The sequence below is a fragment of the Paroedura picta genome, chromosome 5 (genome assembly GCF_049243985.1).
Source record: "Paroedura picta isolate Pp20150507F chromosome 5, Ppicta_v3.0, whole genome shotgun sequence".
In the NCBI taxonomy this organism is placed as follows: domain Eukaryota; kingdom Metazoa; phylum Chordata; class Lepidosauria; order Squamata; family Gekkonidae; genus Paroedura; species Paroedura picta.
This window is the reverse complement of record NC_135373.1, coordinates 49668919-49688493: the sequence shown is the minus strand read 5'-3', so window position 1 is coordinate 49688493 and position 19575 is coordinate 49668919. Positions and strand designations below refer to the sequence as shown.

Genomic DNA, 19575 nt, shown 5'->3' with positions numbered 1-19575 from the left:
CAGAGGGCTGCCTTCAAGTGGAAAGCCCTGCTGCTTCGTGCTTTGGGGGTAAATTGCTGACAAAAATGGCAAGTCCATGCATTATGTTCTTCCTTTAAGGCAAAGGAGGCTAAGGCTATGTTTGTTTGAGTGTGGCATTTTGGTACCACATTTTGAGCGCTTCCTGAATAGAGCCTTCAGGGCCATTTAGGGACTGGAGGGCTGGGAGTAATGCTCCCTCAGAAGAGGCTGGGAGACAAGGCTACCCAAGGCCCCAAGAAGAGCGGCACGAGACAAAGGGAGTGCGCAACTTACTTTATCTGCCCACCATGCAGTAAAGTGACAAGGATCACCAGAAACAAGGTGAATAATTTCTCATTTCTTCTCTTTTGGTTTTTCTTCAAGGAGGTGCAACACTGGTTAGAACCTTTATCAGCAGTGGTGACAATGGAACTGAGGGGAGTAGGCGTTCCCTCTCTTGTACCATGTGCACATCCTTTGAGTGGGAAAGGGACATCCACAATTAACTTTAGAGGCCTTTTTTGGAATAGACTTTTCCACAGCAGACCTGCCTAGGAGCAGTCCCAATGGGAGACCACACATGACTGAAGATGAACTCAGGCTACCCTTTTAGGAAAAGACTTCTGGGATACTTCTGTTCTCATCCAGTTAGCAGCTATAAGCACACAAAATGAGGCTTGTAAATTTTGTGTCTAGCTGAACTAGGCAATACCATATAATGTCCAGCTGAGCCAAACAGTTTTTTTTAAGCTTTTAAAATACCAGTTAGGTATTTGGGAGGGAAATGAGAGACTGGGGTTTATTTTCCTGTGCCAAGCAGGTAATTAGCTGAATGTCTGCTTTTGAAGAAAGGCTATACACGTGTAGCTCTGGCTGGTTCATGTGAGTTTCTCTTGGATCAAAGACTCGGCACTTGTTCTGGATTTTTATATTTCATTAAGGAGCCACCCAAACCCATTAATGCTAAAACATATACACACCACTTCATGAAGTAACTAGTATACATACAGGACAAAAAAAAGGAAAAAATGGAGGGGGGGGGGAGAACAAGGCAATCTAAGCACCTACCCCCTTTTTCACTGGAGTTGGTTTCTTCTTTATCATGGAGCCAATTTCTGCAAAGATTAATAAATTTTCTATTATAGCACAAATAGTACCATGACAAACATTATAACAACTGCACTATGTGCAGAGCTCTAATTAAATATCTTTTTAACCCTTTATTTTGCTTACTAGCTTCAAACCCTGTTCCTAAGAATGGGCCTTGAAAGGGTCCTCTGTCTTGGCCCCTAGCCAGGCAACTTAAGGTAGCTTTGGGGCGGGCGGGGCTGGCCAGCTCGTTAGCAGGGCCAGGACAGAGCTCCTTAGCAGGCAGTCAGCAGGCCAAGAGGCCCTCATTAGCAGGGCCAGCCTAGCAGGTCAAGAGGCCCTCACAAGCAGGCCCTGCTTAGCAGGTCAAGAGGCCCTCGTAAGCAGGCCTAGCCTAGCAAGGCCACTAAGAAGGCCCTTTACCATGGATCAAAAGCAGACCCTTTACCTTGGAGGTGGAAGATAACTGTTTGCTTCAAAATGCTCTGAGACATGATATTGTGTGCACTGACTTTTTTGCAATGTTCAATATGAAGAATCATCAACATAGCATCTGTGTTTATTAATTAGCTGAATGGAAAACTACATAATCTGGACTTTATAACCAACGAAAAATTCCTGTATATACTGGATCCTGGATGCTGCTAGCTATAAAGTACTATCCTTGTGCACTACGATGCTGCTTAACTGTGGTAATTTTGCTAGTTCTGCAAAGGACCTTAACGTTTCTAATTCACCAGACTTTGCCAAGTTGCACATGCACTTTTGGAATCCAGATGCTGTTAATTAAAAGTACTGGGCTATATTGCAGATGCACCACAGAGTTAATTATAATGAATCTACTACTTTGAACACAGAAACTCGCAGGCTGTCAAGATAGCCATTTTGAATATGGATTTTGGGCTATCCCACTGATTAAATGGGAAAAGGTAATTAAAGAGATTTGGAATTTCCCTAAATGTAGGGATCAGAGAAAACTGGTTAGCATAATATCTGAGGCATCTAATGTGTGCTGGGAATATATTCAAGGACAAAGCAGTAAAACAAGCATACATCACTAAAAAAACAGGTCATCAAGTATCTGATTAAATGTACATGCACACAAAACCTTATACTCAAGAAATAAATTTGTTGGTCCCAAAGCTGCCACTAGTCTCAAAATTTGTTCTAAACAGGTCAATGTTTTACATAAACAACTAAATTTCTATTTGATAACTGCAGACAACTGGAGGAAAATGCAAGTGGTACAATCCCTAGAGAAATGCACAACTTCAGAGTACAGGAGAGGAAAGCTGCATGTCAAAAATTCACAGTGCAGAAAACTAGCACCAGTTTGTCTGGTCTACTGGTTTTCTGTGCAGAGTGTTTTCCTGTGGGGAAGTATTCAGAAGTGCAACCTTGTTTGCATTCTGAATTGGTAGAGCTCCAAGAGAACTGTACCTGATTAAATGAGACATCAGCGAATAAGCATCAGGAATGAGGGCCAACAATCACAGATGGATAGCATATCTGGTTGACTTTGCACTAGTACTTAGAAGTGATCCAGGAACTAGACCTCTAACATGAAGTGGGGTTAGTGCCAGTTCTCTAATGCTCAAAAAAATATAGCTTCAATATGACTAAACATTATGGCAGGGACCAGGACATTCCATGTTACAAAGTTACCTATGTCACCTGTATCTGGAAAAATCTATATTGCCATGACAGTACAATATCAATAGGATACAACCCTAATCTATTTTTCTTTAAGTTATGTGTCCAGCAAAACTGGCTGCTCTGTGGACTGAGATGATTTAATTGAAAATCCAGATGAAAGACAACTTCCTAGCCATTCTTTTGATAAAGACAATCTGTTTTTGCAGTAGACTGATTACCTAATGAAGCTTGTGGAGACACACTAAGACATTCAACACTTGGTCCATGTTCAGGTTCTTCTAGAAACACAAGGAAGTTAAGAACAAAATAATACTTTTTAGAATTATTATGAAGACCTTCTTGCTGCAGAAATAACTTTCTCATCCCCTAGGCCCTCTAAATCACCTGACATGAAGCTGCGTTGTAATGAATCAGGCCATCAGTTCATCAAGGTGACCACCCAGACTGGCTCCAAACTATGGTGTATCCACATTCAAACAATCTTCCTCTCAAGCCACATGGGCCATTTTAAAAATAATGAACTACAACAGGCTGTCTTTTTTACAAGTTGTATTTCAATTTTATAATACTATGATTATGATGACGATGAAAGTTTGCATACAGAAACTGTAAAGCACTCCCTTTTTTGTACAGCTTTGCTACATTGCCAACTTTGAAATGCAGCTATCTCAAGTGTAGCCTCTCCTTCTGTGTTATGCAACAAGAGCATGAAATAAACGGGATCGAAATATCTTAACTCTGCATGCACTGTGCCCTTTAAAAACCTAATTGATCAATTGTCTAGTGTTATAAAAGTACTAGTAATAATATGAAAAAATATACCTTCTTTGATTTCTGAAGAACACTGATTTAGATTAGTTGTTTCTGGTTGGGATGATAACCACTGGGTACTAATAACCTGAAAATAAAAACAAAAAAGGAAAGGATAAATAGTACCTATTTTGGAATACACCCAAAAGAAATCAGAATTAATGTATGGGAAAATGTCAGTGTTCATGAAGTTGTTGAGGTTAGTTAGGCCATTCACATGCATTAGACAGCTAAACTCTTGCCACTACAAGCCCTTTTGTTTCAATTATCTAAGAGAAAACAAAATAATTCATCAGGAAAGAAGTAATGAGAAAAGTTAAGTCTCAACTATGAAAGAAACTGAAGCAGTTGTGGATATGGATGCGCACTCAGAAATACTCAAGCTGAAAATAAACCCGAAATTAGCTGTTTCTAAGGCTTGAAGATATCCAAAATGATCCCAAAAACTCCCAAATTCTGGGAACAATGAATCACCCCTCTCCAAAGCGGTCTTGGGGCGACTTACAACCAATATTAATAAATTTCTAGACAATAAAATAATTTAAAATCCTAAAAATTAATTATATAAAATCTAATCGCTCCACCATATGAAATGTTCATTATGGGCCTAAATTTACAGTAGATGGAAGTCCAGTTTCCAGCCCAACTCAGATGGGGGCAAAAGACCTGGGAGAGAACCAAGTGAGAGACTAGGTGGAGGGTCCTTTCAGATGGTAAGAATGTGACCATGGTCTAGACAAAATGCCTGGTGGAAGAGCACCAGTTTGCAGGCCTTTCGTAGCTTAGATTCCCAGTTGTGCATTGTAACCCTGACTGACAGCACTGAAAAGTCAGTGCATTCCATCTTAAAGTTCTACAGATCTAAAGGGGGCCTCTATGTTCCAACGGCCTTAAAGCTATATCAAACGAAGATACTGGCTCAGCTTCTCTATGGAGTCCAATTTGGCCTACCTACCTCTTGCATAACCTCATTAGAGATAGTCTAAACTACTTCAAGCCATTCTACACATCCCTTCTTGTATATCTAGTGATATGATCCAACTTGATAGAGGCTGTATGCAAACTGAGGCTAGGATTTTTCTGCTTTCCTTTTATCAACGGCTTAAAGTACATCAGAATCCAAGACGTCTATTCCTACTCATTGCTCAAGTCGCTTATCAACCTAAATGGTTGATTTAGGTTGGGAGACGCCTAAAGAAAATTGGTTTCTCACTCAGCAACCTCCTGAAGTTAAATTATGAACAAGCCAAATGCATGGTCATACAGAGAGTGGTTGACATAGAAAGACAGTAAGACCTAAGTAAGTTGCCCTGTTTTAGAGCCCTGGTAGAAAGAAGGCATATTATGTCACCAGTTCCTTACCTATCATTTATTGAGCTCCATCCCCATAGAAGAGCTTTAACATGTGAAGCCCTACCTACAGCTGTTCTTGAGGGCAAGTATAATAGAATCCCTTATTCTGAAAGATTATGCCCATGTACAAGGGGAGAGATAGAATCTACAGGGCATGTTGTCCTTCGTTGTCTATATCATAAAAAGCCAACAGCAAAGTTTATTCTCCCACTCCTTGGTGAACTCCATCATTGTTCAGAGGAGACTTGCTTAGATAAACTATTAAATGGCGAAAACCTGTCTTTTTCAAGCCAAGTGGCTAAATTCTGTACTTATTTGTGCACAGCCCGAAATAAGATAACTGAGTGGCTAGGACATATATGTGATAATCACATATATATGATAATCACATATAATCACATATATCTTTTATATGTGATTTTAGTTTATTCAGATGGCTTTTTACTGTTTATCTGTATTTGATATTTGATGGTCTATGACCACAATAATAAACTACTACTACTCCATAAGGGCCTGGATCTCCACCAGCAGCTCACTCCACCAGGTAGGACCAGGGTCAAGAGGAAGAGGAAGAAGAAGAGTTGGTTCTTATATGCCGTTTTTCTCTCCCTGAAGGAGTCTCAAAGTGGCCTTCCCTTTCCTTTCCCCACAACAGAAACCCTGTGAGGTGGGTGAGGCTGAGAGAGCCCTGATATCACTGCTCGGTCAGAACAGTTTTATCAGTGCCATGGCGAGGCCAAGGTCACCCAGCTAGCTGCATGTGGGAGAGTGCAGAATTGAACCCGGCATACCAGATTAGAAGTCTGCACTCCTAACCACTGCACCAAACTGGCTCTCTTTACCATGCATAGGAAATAATAGCTTTATTATGTCCTATGTGTGGTAGATCTAAAGCCTGAACCCAGGTCTACTGTACCCTCTGATTTTGGAGCCCAGGTTTTCCCACATAAAATAACAGCATTTAAAAACGGAAAGCAAGGGAGAAGCTATCAAAGAGCAAATATGTCTCGCTCTCCTTTCATCCCTGCTTCTGCTGCAGGGAGGAGGGAAATGGGGAGGGGACTGATAAAATGTTCTCCAAATTCTTCTTTTTCTGGGCCTTCACATCTTTATACAGAATGAGCAAATTCAACATATTCCATACCTGAGAAGAAGCATGTGATGCAAAGAAATCATCTTCTTTTTCTTGAGGTGATAAAGGAGGGGCTCCACAGCTGTTTAGCCACAACTAAAACAACACAGTATGTCATCTCAAGATGCTCCCTCATTATTGTATTATTGTTTTAACTATAATCAATACATGAGTTGGAGAGAAAAGATTTTTCCTTCCTCTCCCTTCCCTACGCAACCCACTGTGTTCCCCAAAATGCTGTTGCTCAAGTTTATGGCTGGGGGGTGGGGGTGTAGATATGGTGATTCCTCACCCACCTACATGAACAGAAATGCATTTCACCCCAAATACTCATATGGCCTTTGTTTGCCCACAGAGTATATGTTAACAATAATGAGAATTGCCCCCAAACATAAAAGGAGCTGCAATAAGTCAATCTTTTAAATTCTGATGCCTGATTTTATTTTTTAATTTATTTATTATATTTTTATACCGTCCTCCCATAAGGCTCAGAGCGGTTGACAGAAAACATTGCAGGAGTAATACATAAAACAGTCTAAACATATAACACAATCATAAATAACATATCAACAATAATCTAACAGTGGCTTCAAATAGAACGATAACTCGGACAAACCCTCAGAGAGGTCAGGCTGCTTCAGGTCATAGAGGGGGTGTCTGAAGGGGGACCAATAGATATTGTTGGGTCAGACGGACTCAAGGAAGAGCTCCCTTTTGCCGGGAGCTCCCTTTTGCCTGGTGGAGGAGCTCCCTTTTGCCGGCCCTGCAGAATTGTGAGAGTTCAGGCAGGGCCCTGATCTCTTCTGGGAGCTCATTCCACCAGGTGGGGGCCAGGACAGAGAAGGCTCTGGCCTTTGTTGAAGACCGATGTGTTTCTTTGGGGCCAGGAATCACCACCTTTTGGGGGGTGTAAGCAGAGAGATGGTCTCTCGGGTACACCGAGCCCAGACTGTATATGACCTTGAAGATGAGAACCTTAACTTTAAGCCTGATCCAGAATTCAACTGGGAGCCAACTGAGTCATTGGAGTACAGGCCAAATTTAGCATTTTACCAAAGTTGCTAAGCTCCTGTCAAACTGAACATGCACCTAACACAATCATATAAATCAAATGATTCAAAATGTCATGCTGGTCCTCTAAACCAGTGGTCCCCAACCCCCGGGCTGCAGCCCGATGCCAGGCTGCGAAGGCCTCGGTGCCGGTCCGCAGCTCCCTCTTCCCGCTCCCCCCCCCCCCGCAGCGAGAAGCTCGCCTTGCCTCAAGCAAATCGGCCGCCGAAGCGACTGATTAGCTTGCGGCCCGGCAAGCTTCTTGCTTTGGGGGGGGGGGGGAGAAGCTTGCCGGGCCGCAAGCTAATCGGCCACTTCGGCGGCTGATTTGCTCACAGCCTGGAGGGGCGGGGAGAGGGAGCCACGGCTGCCGGCATGCCAGTGGCACAAACGCGCATGCGTGGACTTGCCACACATGCGTGTTTGCGTCTGGCGGGACCGCAAACGCTCCCGCGTGGTCCGCACATGTGCGTTTGCGCCGGGGCTGCTGCGTGTGCGCGGGACCCCAGGTCACCCTCTCCCCCCACCCCGTCACAGTGGTCCGCGGCCGCCGAAAGGTTGCGGACCGCTGCTCTAAACATATTTCAATTGATGTATTTTAAGGTAGACTATTGCCTCTACATATCTAATGGAGGAGATGGCAATTGCAACTTGTCTCAACTCCAGCTTCCTTACCAAGGACCAACGTACCTGAACCAACACTTCTCTCCACATGAGATCATACATCCGCTCAGCCTGACTTGTGGAGCTTTTCCATTTACACGGTTAAGAATAATATGATCCAGTGAACACTCAGAAATAGTCACTACTCTCTGAAATACTTTACCAGAGGAGGTAAGGAAAGCAATATCTTTTGGTAGCCTTTTTATACTTTTTCAACTGGCATTTGGCTGAGAGAGTTTCAGGGTTTCTGAAAGCTGCTCAGTGTTTTCTTATGCTTTTATTGTTTTCTGGTATAGTGTGTGTTTTTTGCCATTGCTCTGAGCATGGAATAAATTCATTACAATTACGATAAATTTATTATAATTTCGGTAACCTAATAGCAGAATTCAACCCCCCGGGAAACACAACACTCCAGAAACAAAAGTCAATCAATGGCATCAAATGTGTATCACTTACATCGGTGCCATGTTTCCGTGTTGCTTGCGTTGCAAGGGATTTAATCTTTTCCTTGTAAAGCTGAGCAGCGCGGCTGCTGTACTTGGCATTAGCATCATTTGTCGTGCAACCATGCTGATGGAAAAATGCAGACTATAAAAAAGAGCAGAAAACATTAGTTTTTTTAAAAAATTGCAACTTCCACTCAAATGAAAGTAAGCTAAGCTATCCTTAAAGATGATGCAGTTTTCCCCTACCTGAACCAATTAAGTCCCTCTGCCTATGTCATACTGTGCCAGTTAACTAAATGTTTTGAGAACAAAACCAAGGAAATCTCCAAATACAGCTAAAGAGAATTAAAAGAATCATAGAACTCTTGCTGTGAACATTCCTTCTTAGCACAGATGATTCCCTCAGAATTAATCAAGGGAGCAGAACCTGTGGTAGAGGTTGTTCTACTACTCAGTTCACTGTCCCGTTCCCCCCCACCCGCCGCTGTGGACATTTTTATTCACTTCATAGCTGTAATAAGGTGAAAACTGCATGTACCAGTGCAGGCAGTGATCAAAAAACATAAACAGGTAAGAATATGAATACAAAACCAGAAGGAAAACATAGTGCAAAGCACTATCATGGAATCTGTAAAATAACATTCTTAAGAACAGGGGGGGGAAACCCTCTCACAAAACTAATCTGCACATTCTTAAAACAAAACATAGATCATTAACATGTGAAAAATGCCTACACTTACACGTGTGAGAGTTTGTATGAGGTCTATAAACATTTTTCAGTATATAAATTTGCACAAGCCAAACAACCACTCCTGCATGCATCAGAACAAAAAGCAGACAACACTTATTTGAAAATTTCAAAGAATACTAAAACATCAACTTTATACACTACATTAAAAGTACAGTTCCCCACATCTACTGTGTCACTTTATCGCAACATAAACCCTTAAGATTTACATCATGTCTCTGGTTTGTGGAATTTCCCCCTTAGTTTCTGACACTATGTTTTTTGCCATTATGTCATGCAATTACACAAATTAAGCCTATCTGGATAGTTGTCTTGTATAATCAGCTTTTTGTTATTTTGCCAAATTTATACTAAATCTGCTGGTTATGGGAAAGTCAAAGACATGTAAACCCTTTACCCAGCCTCTGAAGAAAGAAGATGTGGCTTCTGAGTCTGAACTCTTACAAGGTTTATTTTCAAAAAAGAATGCTATATTCTCAGGAAGGGACTCTGCAAAACTTACAGCATTAGCATTTCCTCCAACTTGCATGCACCTCAACTGAAACCATGACCAATTAGAATCCAATTCTGTAGACCTGCAATGACAAAATACTAATATTTTAAACTGTGGTTCTTCAAAATCTTTCAGCATGCTATAACCATATGTTCTGATTTAGAGAATATCCGATTTTTTAATATTAATACTGCATGTTGTTTAGAAAATATACCCTTTAACTTGCAACCTACAAACACAGCCAACTTAAAGCCCAGGGTTAATCAGTGGGTCTCCTCACATATTAGGGTTCCTTGAAGCATATGAAGCATATTAAGTTGGGACCTGAATTTCAAAATCAGCAAACAAGAAAGCTGTTCAGATATCCTCTTTTCAGCAGCACCTTCTTTCCTCCCCCCTTGCCATTTCTTCTCTCCTTCTACAGATCTTTCTGCACTGAAGGCTGAGCCACATCTAGCACAGCGTTATTTTGTAGCACGGCAGCTCTACAGGAGCTCACTTTGCCTTCAGATAATTAGCTCTGAAGCTACAGATTAACATGAGAAATCAGTACAAACAATTTAAATAGTAATGCTCCGTTCTCATGCAGTGTAGCTCGAAACTGCATACAAGGCCCAAATTTCCAGGGACAACAAAGAGATTTTACCTTAGCCTATAGCTGCAGTGTGGCATACATATCTGCACTTTTAACCTTGCAAGAGCAAATTAGAAGAGCTGGTTTCAACACCAACAGTAACAGGATGGCAACTATATCTAAAAGTCCCTTTATTCCTAATATATAAACATTAATTGTGGGAAAAGACTGTGTCATACTAGCTCCTGTAAACAGAGCCATCCTCTTTCAACAATTATTATAAAATCTGATATTATGAAACAGAATTATGCTCTTAGGTTATAAAGGATGGATATGCAATCTCTAATGAAACTCTCCACAGAACAATATTCCCAAGAGCCTTAAAGACAGTCAAAATTGAAACAAAAATTACCGTCAAACACCTCCCCCCTCCCCCAGGTTTCCACCTCCAATGCAAGAATGAAGAAGTCCTCTAACCACTATCGACAATATAGATATTTTACAAAGAGATTCTCACACATTCAGCCTTTGTGCACATCAAAACTCTTATAATTAAGAGTTATGTGTCATAAGGGAATTTTATTAAAAACATTGGCTGGATTAACACACACATACGAACACAACATGATAAGCAAGCTTTTACCTAATAAAACTCAGGTGGACCCCAAGTGATCGATGGGTCCCCGAGCAGTCAATGCACAGGAACACACCATATGTTATGCTTGCCCAGCTTGGGTTTTTTACTCCACAGTCAAAGCAGGCCTAGAAAAAAGAAAAACAATTACAATTTGGTTAAATAATCACATTAAGATTTATTCAGTATACTAATTCCTACAATGAAACATCTGGAATTTCTCTACTTGAAGTTAATCATTTAGAATGTATCCATTAATCATTTCAAATGTTTTTTTCCATTTGCAGAAGAAAGGGTAGCGATTTCCATTGTATCCAATTACAGACCTCCTCTTTGCTGTTTCCCCCTATGCTTAAGTCTCCAAACTAGCCAGGAATCCCGAGCTGACTCTCCTCTAACTGCTCTCCAAGTATGGTGAGCACTGGATTTACGGGACCTGATTTACAGCCCCCCAAAGAAGGTGCCTCAAGGAAAGTGCTGGGGAGTGAACCATGAACTTCACCGGTTCATTTGGCCCCTAAAAGTTCATGATGATTCATGGTTTACAAACTGAGCACACCATGAACAATGATCTGAATCACATATGCTGGTTTGTGTCCATCCCTAGATACCTGCCTCCTACCTAATGGATGATCTCCCCATTGTTTGGTCAATAAATTTAGAAGTTACTAAATGAAAAGATGATTTAGCAACATTTGGAATTCCTACACTGAGTTTTCAATCTCCATTCCATGCTGAGCTTTAAAAAATTAGCACTACTAAGAAAAGTGGAACCTTTACCCATGGTCAGTTGCATTTAAAATTGTATTGCTTTTAATTTTAAAATATATGATATTGCTTTCAAGCCTTTTAAAAATATTTAATATGTTTCATTAAGCAGAATTTTATAAGAATAAATCAGAGTACACAACGCAGTAGCTGTAGCAGCATTTTTTTGTCCCATACACATTGTACAGTCCTACAGATATGCTGGACAGCAGCACAGAGCATGGTACCGATTCAGCATTACTGTAAACAAAAAATGCAATTAGATTGTAGGCATTGGATCTATAATTTCTGGAATGCAAAATATTTGCTTCCAATACATTCGGCAAGATTTAAGCTAACCATAGCCCAATACTGAATCAACCTTACAGTTTACAAATCTCTTTAAAGTTTCTGTCTTGCTTTTATTCAGGAATTTATTTATAATATTATGATGATATTTCTATGCAATTTCTTTAAAATCTTGCTCAAGTCAGTTCACAGCACAAAAGCCGATGCAGGCCATTAAAAAGCTGGAAAGATAACCCCATAATTAAAATCCAGGCCAAAAAAATGTCTTTTGGTCTGGCACCTGAAAGAGAATAAAATAGCTGGCAGGTGAGCTTCAAGGGGGAAGTTGTTCCAAAGACAAGGTGCTATCACAAAACATTTTGTCCCTCAACTCCAACCACCTGACCTCCGAAGGACATAGATCACAGAGCTTGACAGATACTTATTGGTAGGCTTGATAGCATGGGAGGAGGCAGCCCCTGGTACCTTAGTCTCAAGCAGACTATGGTTTGATGTAATGCCAAAAGTACAGGATAGATTTAATAATTTCTGTATGGTGCAGAGGGTTAGAACGTCAGACTAGGATCTAAGGGACCCCACTCTGCCAAGCTTGTTGTGACACCTTGATCCTGTAACACAGTCTCAGCCCAATGCAACCTTTCTCAACTTTTTTACCACTGACAAACCTCCGAAGGATTATTCAGGCTTCAAGAAAACCCAGAAGTTGATTGTGCAGTTATGTTGCATTGGGCTTCTTACTTTTGTTCTTACAATTATGATGTAGTTTTTATACATATGAAGTTGTGCACAGTATTTACTTAGCAGAGGGGTGATAATCCAGAATTTTAATTCGCTAATTGTTTCTTTATGTTATGCTGGAATCTTACTGGTAATTTACCATATCAATAAAGTAAGTGTGTGTGTGTGCATAGCTATGTACAAGGCCACCTTTTCCTACTCCCTTCAGGCCCATCATTGCCCGTGAGGGGAGGGAAGGTCAACATGACATATGGTCATATTACCCAATAAATCTTTAACATATTTTTAAAATATAACAAAAATTAATTACCTTCCAAGGCTGTCAAGAAACCCTACTGATTGACAAAACCCTGGTTGAGAACACCTGGTGTAATGCACACCATAGATTGTTAGATAGGTAAAATTAAAGAGAAAAGAATAATGTATCTTTGGACCCAAAGCTTCAGTGGAGACTTTCTCCACTGGGGAGAATATAAATAAAGGGAAAAAATAAATTTGTACTTTTACATCTTCATATGGGACCACTCAACCACTCTTTCTGGCAACATTTTAATTTAACATAATGAAAATGGATTGTACTGATTCATTGGTATACCACCCTACCCGGCAAGACAGCTCAGGGCAGTTTTCCACGTGTTCCAACAAAAATACAATTCAAATAAAATTCAATTCTGCATTAAAAATAATAATTAAATTAGACTAAAACCCACTGTACTTAATAAGCAAAGACAGTTGAGTAAGGTTAAACCAAGATTTCAGATGGGTGGGGTAGAAAACATGTGTTTCAGTATTTGTAGTTATAATATTATGTTCCCAAAAATATAAGACATATTAAGAAAAATGACTATAACAGCATTCAAATTTACTGTACTGCAAAATACACTAAACAGCTGGAAATATTTCTCATTTTGCTACATAATGAAATTACGTAATATCTATAAAGCATAATAGAATGACAGGTTGGGTAGACGTGCTGGGCAAGCATAACATATGGTGTCACATTATCTGTTTTCAGTCCTGCACTATATTAACTAAAAAGATTTTTTTTATACATTGCTGTGTAGGTGGTATGGCATCATATAAGTCCAAGACAGATTCCTATAAATCAGCATAAATTTATTTGTATTTGGGATTGTCCAATAATTCAAAAATTAAGGGGCAAAAAAAATTCTATACACCACTGAACAACTATTTTACCACTTGGATGTTAGCCTAAAACTTTGTTGTCTCAGCACTACAATCTAAATATGGAATTTTTAAAAAAGCTTAACTCTAAAAATGTTGCTCTCCTTCCAAATTGTCTGGAAAAGATACAAAAATCTACTGGGGGCTAAAAAGGTGAGCATTTTATTGTACAGCTTTATTAAATTTGTGATATTATCAATGTAGGTATCCATATTATCAATATAGATATCCATACCTTAACTTTTTGAAAAGTCAATGATTAATGCAGATTTTCTACAAGCCAACACAACTTTGAACTTTGAACCTGTGCTCCATTATTGCTATGTGCAAATCTGACTGCTCTATTCAATCCAACTGAGGTTGCCAGGCCCCCTCTGACCACCAGAGGGGATGGGGAGAGGGGGGAGGGTTACCAGATCTAGGTTAAGAAACTCCTGAAGAATTGTGGACTGAGACTGGGGAGGGCATAGACCCACCAAAGCATCCATTTTCCCCAGGAGAACTGAGTCTGGAGATGAGGTGCAAATCTGGGAGATTCTCAGGTTCCACCTGGAGGCTGGCACCCCTGCAAGTTGAAGATTTAGTGCCCAAGACTGCCTCACATGTTTAAGAAGGGAAGCTATGCACAACTGTAAAATAAACCCACATTGTTTTTCAACATGAAAAACACAGCAGTTCACCTCCTAGCAGATTATGCTTTGTTCTGTTTTTCAATGGGTTTTTATTCTGAAAGAGGCATTCCAAGCAAAAGCAACAACTGCTGCACAAGATGTCGATCTGCACCCCCTCCCCATCAACGCCCAGGTGGTCCAGCACCTGGCACACAGGCGCTGCCATCTCAAGAACGCCCTTCTGGGAAGAAGTCCCATGGACGAAAACAGAATTCGGAGAGAATAAGACCTGTCCAGAATACATCGCCCGAACTCATCCATTCTCAGGCCTGTTCCGCTGTGCCCGCCCTGTAGCGAGGAGGCGACCACTGCGGGAAACTTTTCCACGCATGCTGGCTAATGCACTTTCAAGGCACCTTAGAACTTGCTGTTTCACACAGGAAAATCCAGCTGCAAAGGCAGGGTGAAAGTGCACCCTCCAACCTGTGCGGAACGAGTCTCAAAAACGGCGGAGTTTGGGATGGGGGGCTTCTCCCAGGCAGGGCTTGGGGGGAAAGTGGGCGGAGCAACATGCAACGCCCCGCCTCCTGGAGAGAGGAGCCCTGCGGCCGGTCGAGCGGCCTAGGGGAGGCGGGGCTTGAAGGACCTCGCTAGCCCGCCCCAAAAGCTGCGCGACGTGTCCCTGGCGAGGGGCAGCTTTCGTCGTCACCCCCCCCCCCTCCACGCGTACCTTGTTGGTGGGGACGGCGCGGAGTCGCTTGAAAATGGCGGCGATGTCTTGCTTGCTGGGCTCGCACATCCTCCTCGGCTGCCTCCGCCGCCCGCCACCCAACGCCGCCTCAGGACAACCGTAGCCGCAGGAGAGAACCCTCACTCCGCACAGACGCGGCAAGGGCGGGACCCGGCAGGTGGGCGGACATGGCCGCACGCATGCGCCCCGAGCAGATTGGTGGAGGGGACGCCCCCTTGCGTCCCCATGGCGACGCAGCTTGTGACGGGGGCGGGGCTGGGGCGCGTGCTCGCCGATCGGCAAACCGGCGGCCCGGGCCGGCGTCACGTGAGGAGGCGGCGCTCGGGTGCGACACGTGTGCGGAAGTGCTTGGCCACGTCTGCGGCGCGGAGCTTTGCTTGGCGTTACGCGGCGGCCGGAACGGGAAATTCCGCCTCAGCCCTCCGCGTTTGGAGCAGGGCGGGCGTGGCGCGCCCCGATTGCACGGTCGGGCTTGAGCTCAGAGCGCTGGCTCGGCAAGGCGGGGTCGGAGGTCGGTTATTCCGCCAGGGCTGAATGCAGCACCAGGCTCCCGGGGGCCGTCTGACCGGGATTGCCGGAGAGCTTTTTTGCTGCTTAAAATGGTTGCGTTTCCTTCCTGGGAAGGGTTGATGGCGCCCGGCAGACTCTACGTGGCGCAATTCGCTCTGAGGAACCTAACGCTGCTATTATATCGGCTTTGTCTTCCAGGACCTCCCCTCCCGCCCTCCCCCCAAAAGGAGAGCTACAGGGCCATACCGAGCCGTTTAAACTTGCCCATAAACTGAGGTCTGGGGAGGCCCTGGGCTAAGAATGTCCTAAATTAGGAACAGCGGGGAAATGCTGGCATGCCCATTGGGTGTTATGGGAGTGGAATGCCAATTGACTTGTATTGGCCCAGTGAAATATTTTACTGAACTTGCAATGCAGATTGCAGTTGGGTCTCTTGTCTGAGGTACAGTGTTCTGGGACTGGAATGGCTGCCCCCACCCCAGGTAGAATGATGACTGCAAGGAGTAGCATGAGTGGCCTGAGCTTGAAATGACAGGTCCCCATAGTGGAATGAGAGATCCTGGGAACAGCAGTAGTATTCTAAGACTGGAATGACATCATGCAAATGGAAGTCGTTCCACTAGGAAGCTATTGTTCTGGGCCTAAAACACTTCTGCTTACAGCTGTTGTCAATCCACTGTGGGGCATTTCATATGAGTCCCAGGAACAGACATTATATTCTAGGGCCTCACATTGCTGCCTCAAAACATTTTTCATACTACCAAGTGCTGTGATTCCACTATGGAACCTGTCACCCCAGGACCAGAACTTCTGTTACTCCAAGCGGTTGTCATTCTACTCTAGAGGCTATCTTTCTAGGTACAAAGCACTTCTACTCCCAGGGACCCCCATTCTACTCTGAGGCCTTCATTCTAGTCACAGAACCCTTGTGCTACTCTTATGGACCATCATTCCACTGGAAGTGGGCTGTTAATGTAATCCCAGAAGAGTTCTGCTACTCCCAGGAGCAACCATTCCACTTGGGGAGCTTTGATTTCATGCCCTAAACAATTCTATTTCCAGGGACTATGATTCCAATCCCAGAATATTTCTGCAACTCACATTCTACTTTCAGGGTTGTCATTCCAGTACCAGAACACTTCTGCTGCTCCCAGGGACCACCATTCCATTCATTCCCAGGGACCACCTGTCACTGCAGTCCCAGAATATTTATGCTACTCCTAGGGACCATCATTCAACTTTGGGGTCTGTCATTCTAGGCCCTGAACACTTATACTACTCTCAAGGCCTTTCATTACTGTCCCAGAGTACTGATTCTCATTCTAGGGACTGTCATTCTACTCTGGGGCTTTCATTCCAGTTGCATTATGCTACTTTTAGGGACTCTCATTTCACTCTGGGAGCCATCATATTATTCCCTAAATGCTCCTGCTATTCCTGAGAGCTGTCATTTCTCTTAGTGGGGCTTTTATTCTAGTCACTGTGCACTTGTCCTTTCCCCAGGGGCCATCATTCCAGGTTCAGAACACTCATGCTACCCCTAGGAGCCATAATTCTACTCTGGGGCCAGTCATTCCAGTTCTAGAGTACTGATTCTGTTTCTAGGGACTATCGTTCCAGTTGCAGAACACTTCTGCTACTCTCAGGGGCCGCATTACCCTTTGAGAGCTGTCATTCCAGACACTGAGCATTGTATCTTAAACCAAAAACCTTAATGCAAAATCCATTCTACATTTTCATTGCAACATTCATCTGCTGTAGTATATTTTAATTGGCTAGTGTAAGGCAGTTGGCATTCATGGCTAACAATGGGCATGCCAACAACTGTTCCCAGTGGGCAATCCTATCATTTGTTTTAGTACTTCCTCCTAGTCTGTCTTCTTATACTCCAATAAACAGAGCAATGGTTTAGTAGAAGAGCATCTGCTTTGTACATAGGCCTCCAGTGACAAGGATCAGGTAGCAGGTGATGGGAAAGACATCTGTCTGGGATTCTGGAAAGAAGACACATTTGCAAAAGACTTTGGTGGACCAAGGGTCTTTTACAGTATAATTGTGTTAAAGTGAAACTGATAGGCATATGACTTCAGAAGGCTTTTTTTAAAGTCCATATTCTTGCTTTTGGTCTTCCATCATTCTGTGACAACTTTTATTCTAGAGGGCATGTGGAGTGTGGGAAAGTTTTGTAATCTCACATCGCCTACTTGTATTGCTCTCTGGTATGCAATTTCATTTTGCTCTGCTTTTTAACTATTTTTACATAGTACTTTGCAGTTACTAATAGGTTTAATTGGTTGATATTCATTTTGTGAGACCTTGCAGCAGCATCATAGGAGAGAAAAATGTCCCACAGATAAATTACAAAGCCATGCTCAGGAAAGGTAGCTCTGCCACTGCAATCATCAGTTAAAAGCCAAGAAGTTCCCTTTTGCTAGCTTTGTACACTAATGGAACAGATATGTTTCTCACTCAGTGGGCAAAAATACCGTTACAACGTCCATCTTCAATTGTCAGGGAGGTCTGAATAGCAGCAGAGCACTGCTTACTTCTCATCAACTGCTGTTATTGAATGTACAATTTCTAAATTCAAAGCATAAAGTAAACAGAAGCAGGATTCCTAGCAGCTCCAAGTGGCTAGGCAAAAAAATTCTCATATTTTCTTCAGATATATTTCCATGCTATTTTGTAAAGAGTTAATTCATACTTTTTTATGTATTCAGTTTTCTAAATTTTTCATTCAAATGATTAAACATTTTTGTACAGTTTGTTCAGTTTTGTGTTTCACCTGTTATGGTACACTGCAGTTAAAAACACAGCACTAGCAAATGCCTTTTTGGATGCGTACATACTGAGCCTTTGGCTCAGTAAATCTCTGTTTTGTGTGAAACTTTCCTAGCTATCAGGAGTGTAAAGAAAGGAAAGAATAAAAACAGTTTGTCAGTCATTTATTCTGCTTCAGGAGAATGCAGGATGTCGATAGGAATTTGATTTCTAAAATATTTAGAAGCCACCTTTCTTCCAACAAAGTTACATAATAAAACAAATACAATAAATTATTTATCTGAAACGAAAGCCAGTCCCCATGAAGCACAATCTACTATAGAATCATAGAATCATAGAGTTGGAAGGGGCCATACAGGCCATCTAGTCCAACCCCCTGCTCAATGCAGGATTAGCCCTAAGCATCCTAAAGCATCCAAGAAAAGTGTGTATCCAACCTTTGCTTGAAGACTGCCAGTGAGGGGGCGCTCACCACCTCCTTAGGCAGCCTATTCCACTGCTGAACTACTCTGACTGAGAAAAACTTTTTCCTGATATCTAGCCTATATCGTTGTACTTGAAGTTTAAACCCATTACTGCGTGTCCTTTCCTCTGCAGCCAGCAGAAACAGCATCCTGCCCTCCTCCAAGTGACAACCTTTCAAATACTTAAAGAGGGCTATCATGTCCCCTCTCAACCTCCTTTTCTCCAGGCTGAACATTCCCAAGTCCCTCAACCTATCTTCATAGGGCTTGGTCCCTTGGCCCCAGATCATCTTCATCGCTCTCCTCTGTACCCTTTCAATTTTATCTACGTCCTTCTTGAAGTGAGGCCTCCAGAACTGCACACAGTACTCCAGGTGTGGTCTGACCAGTGCCGTATACAATGGGACTATGACATCTTGTGATTTTGATGTGATGGCTCTGTTGATACAGCCCAAAATGGCATTTGCCTTTTTTACCGCTGCATCACACTGCCTGCTCATGTTTAGTTTACAATCCACAAGTACCCCAAGGTCTCGTTCACACACAGTGCTACCTAGAAGCGTATCCCCCATCCAGTAGGCATGCTTTTCATTTTTCTGACCCAGATGCAGAACTTTACACTTATCTTTATTAAATTGCATCTTGTTCTCATTTGCCCATTTTTCCATTGTGTTCAGATCTCGTTGAACTCTGTCTCTATCTTCCGGAGTATTTGCCAGTCCTCCCAATTTGGTGTCATCTGCAAACTTGATGAGTAGTCCCTCCACCCCCTCATCTAGATCATTAATAAATATGTTAAAAAGTACCGGGCCAAGCACCGAACCCTGAGGT

The 19575-nt window shown here is 42.5% G+C and overlaps 1 protein-coding gene across 2 annotated transcripts in view; it reads right to left on the bottom strand.

Moving 5' to 3' along the window:
- The window catches only part of ARFGAP3 (ARF GTPase activating protein 3), a 39422-nt gene extending 24239 nt beyond the window's left edge, over positions 1-15183 (bottom strand). Inside the window, exons 1-8 of one of the 2 annotated variants that reach the window (XM_077337852.1) lie at positions 14969-15183; positions 10658-10776; positions 9450-9522; positions 8210-8341; positions 6053-6136; positions 3568-3643; positions 2964-3020; positions 1069-1115 (exon numbers count right to left, since the gene is read on the bottom strand). In XM_077337852.1, coding sequence (XP_077193967.1) covers positions 1069-1115; positions 2964-3020; positions 3568-3643; positions 6053-6136; positions 8210-8341; positions 9450-9522; positions 10658-10776; positions 14969-15037 — 657 coding nt within the window. In that variant the 5' untranslated portion in view covers positions 15038-15183. Of the gene's footprint in view, positions 1-1068; positions 1116-2963; positions 3024-3567; positions 3644-6052; positions 6137-8209; positions 8342-9449; positions 9523-10657; positions 10777-14968 lie in introns of both variants that reach the window. The other variant, XM_077337851.1, reaches the window with a different exon arrangement.
- Positions 15184-19575: the final 4392 nt, after the last annotated feature.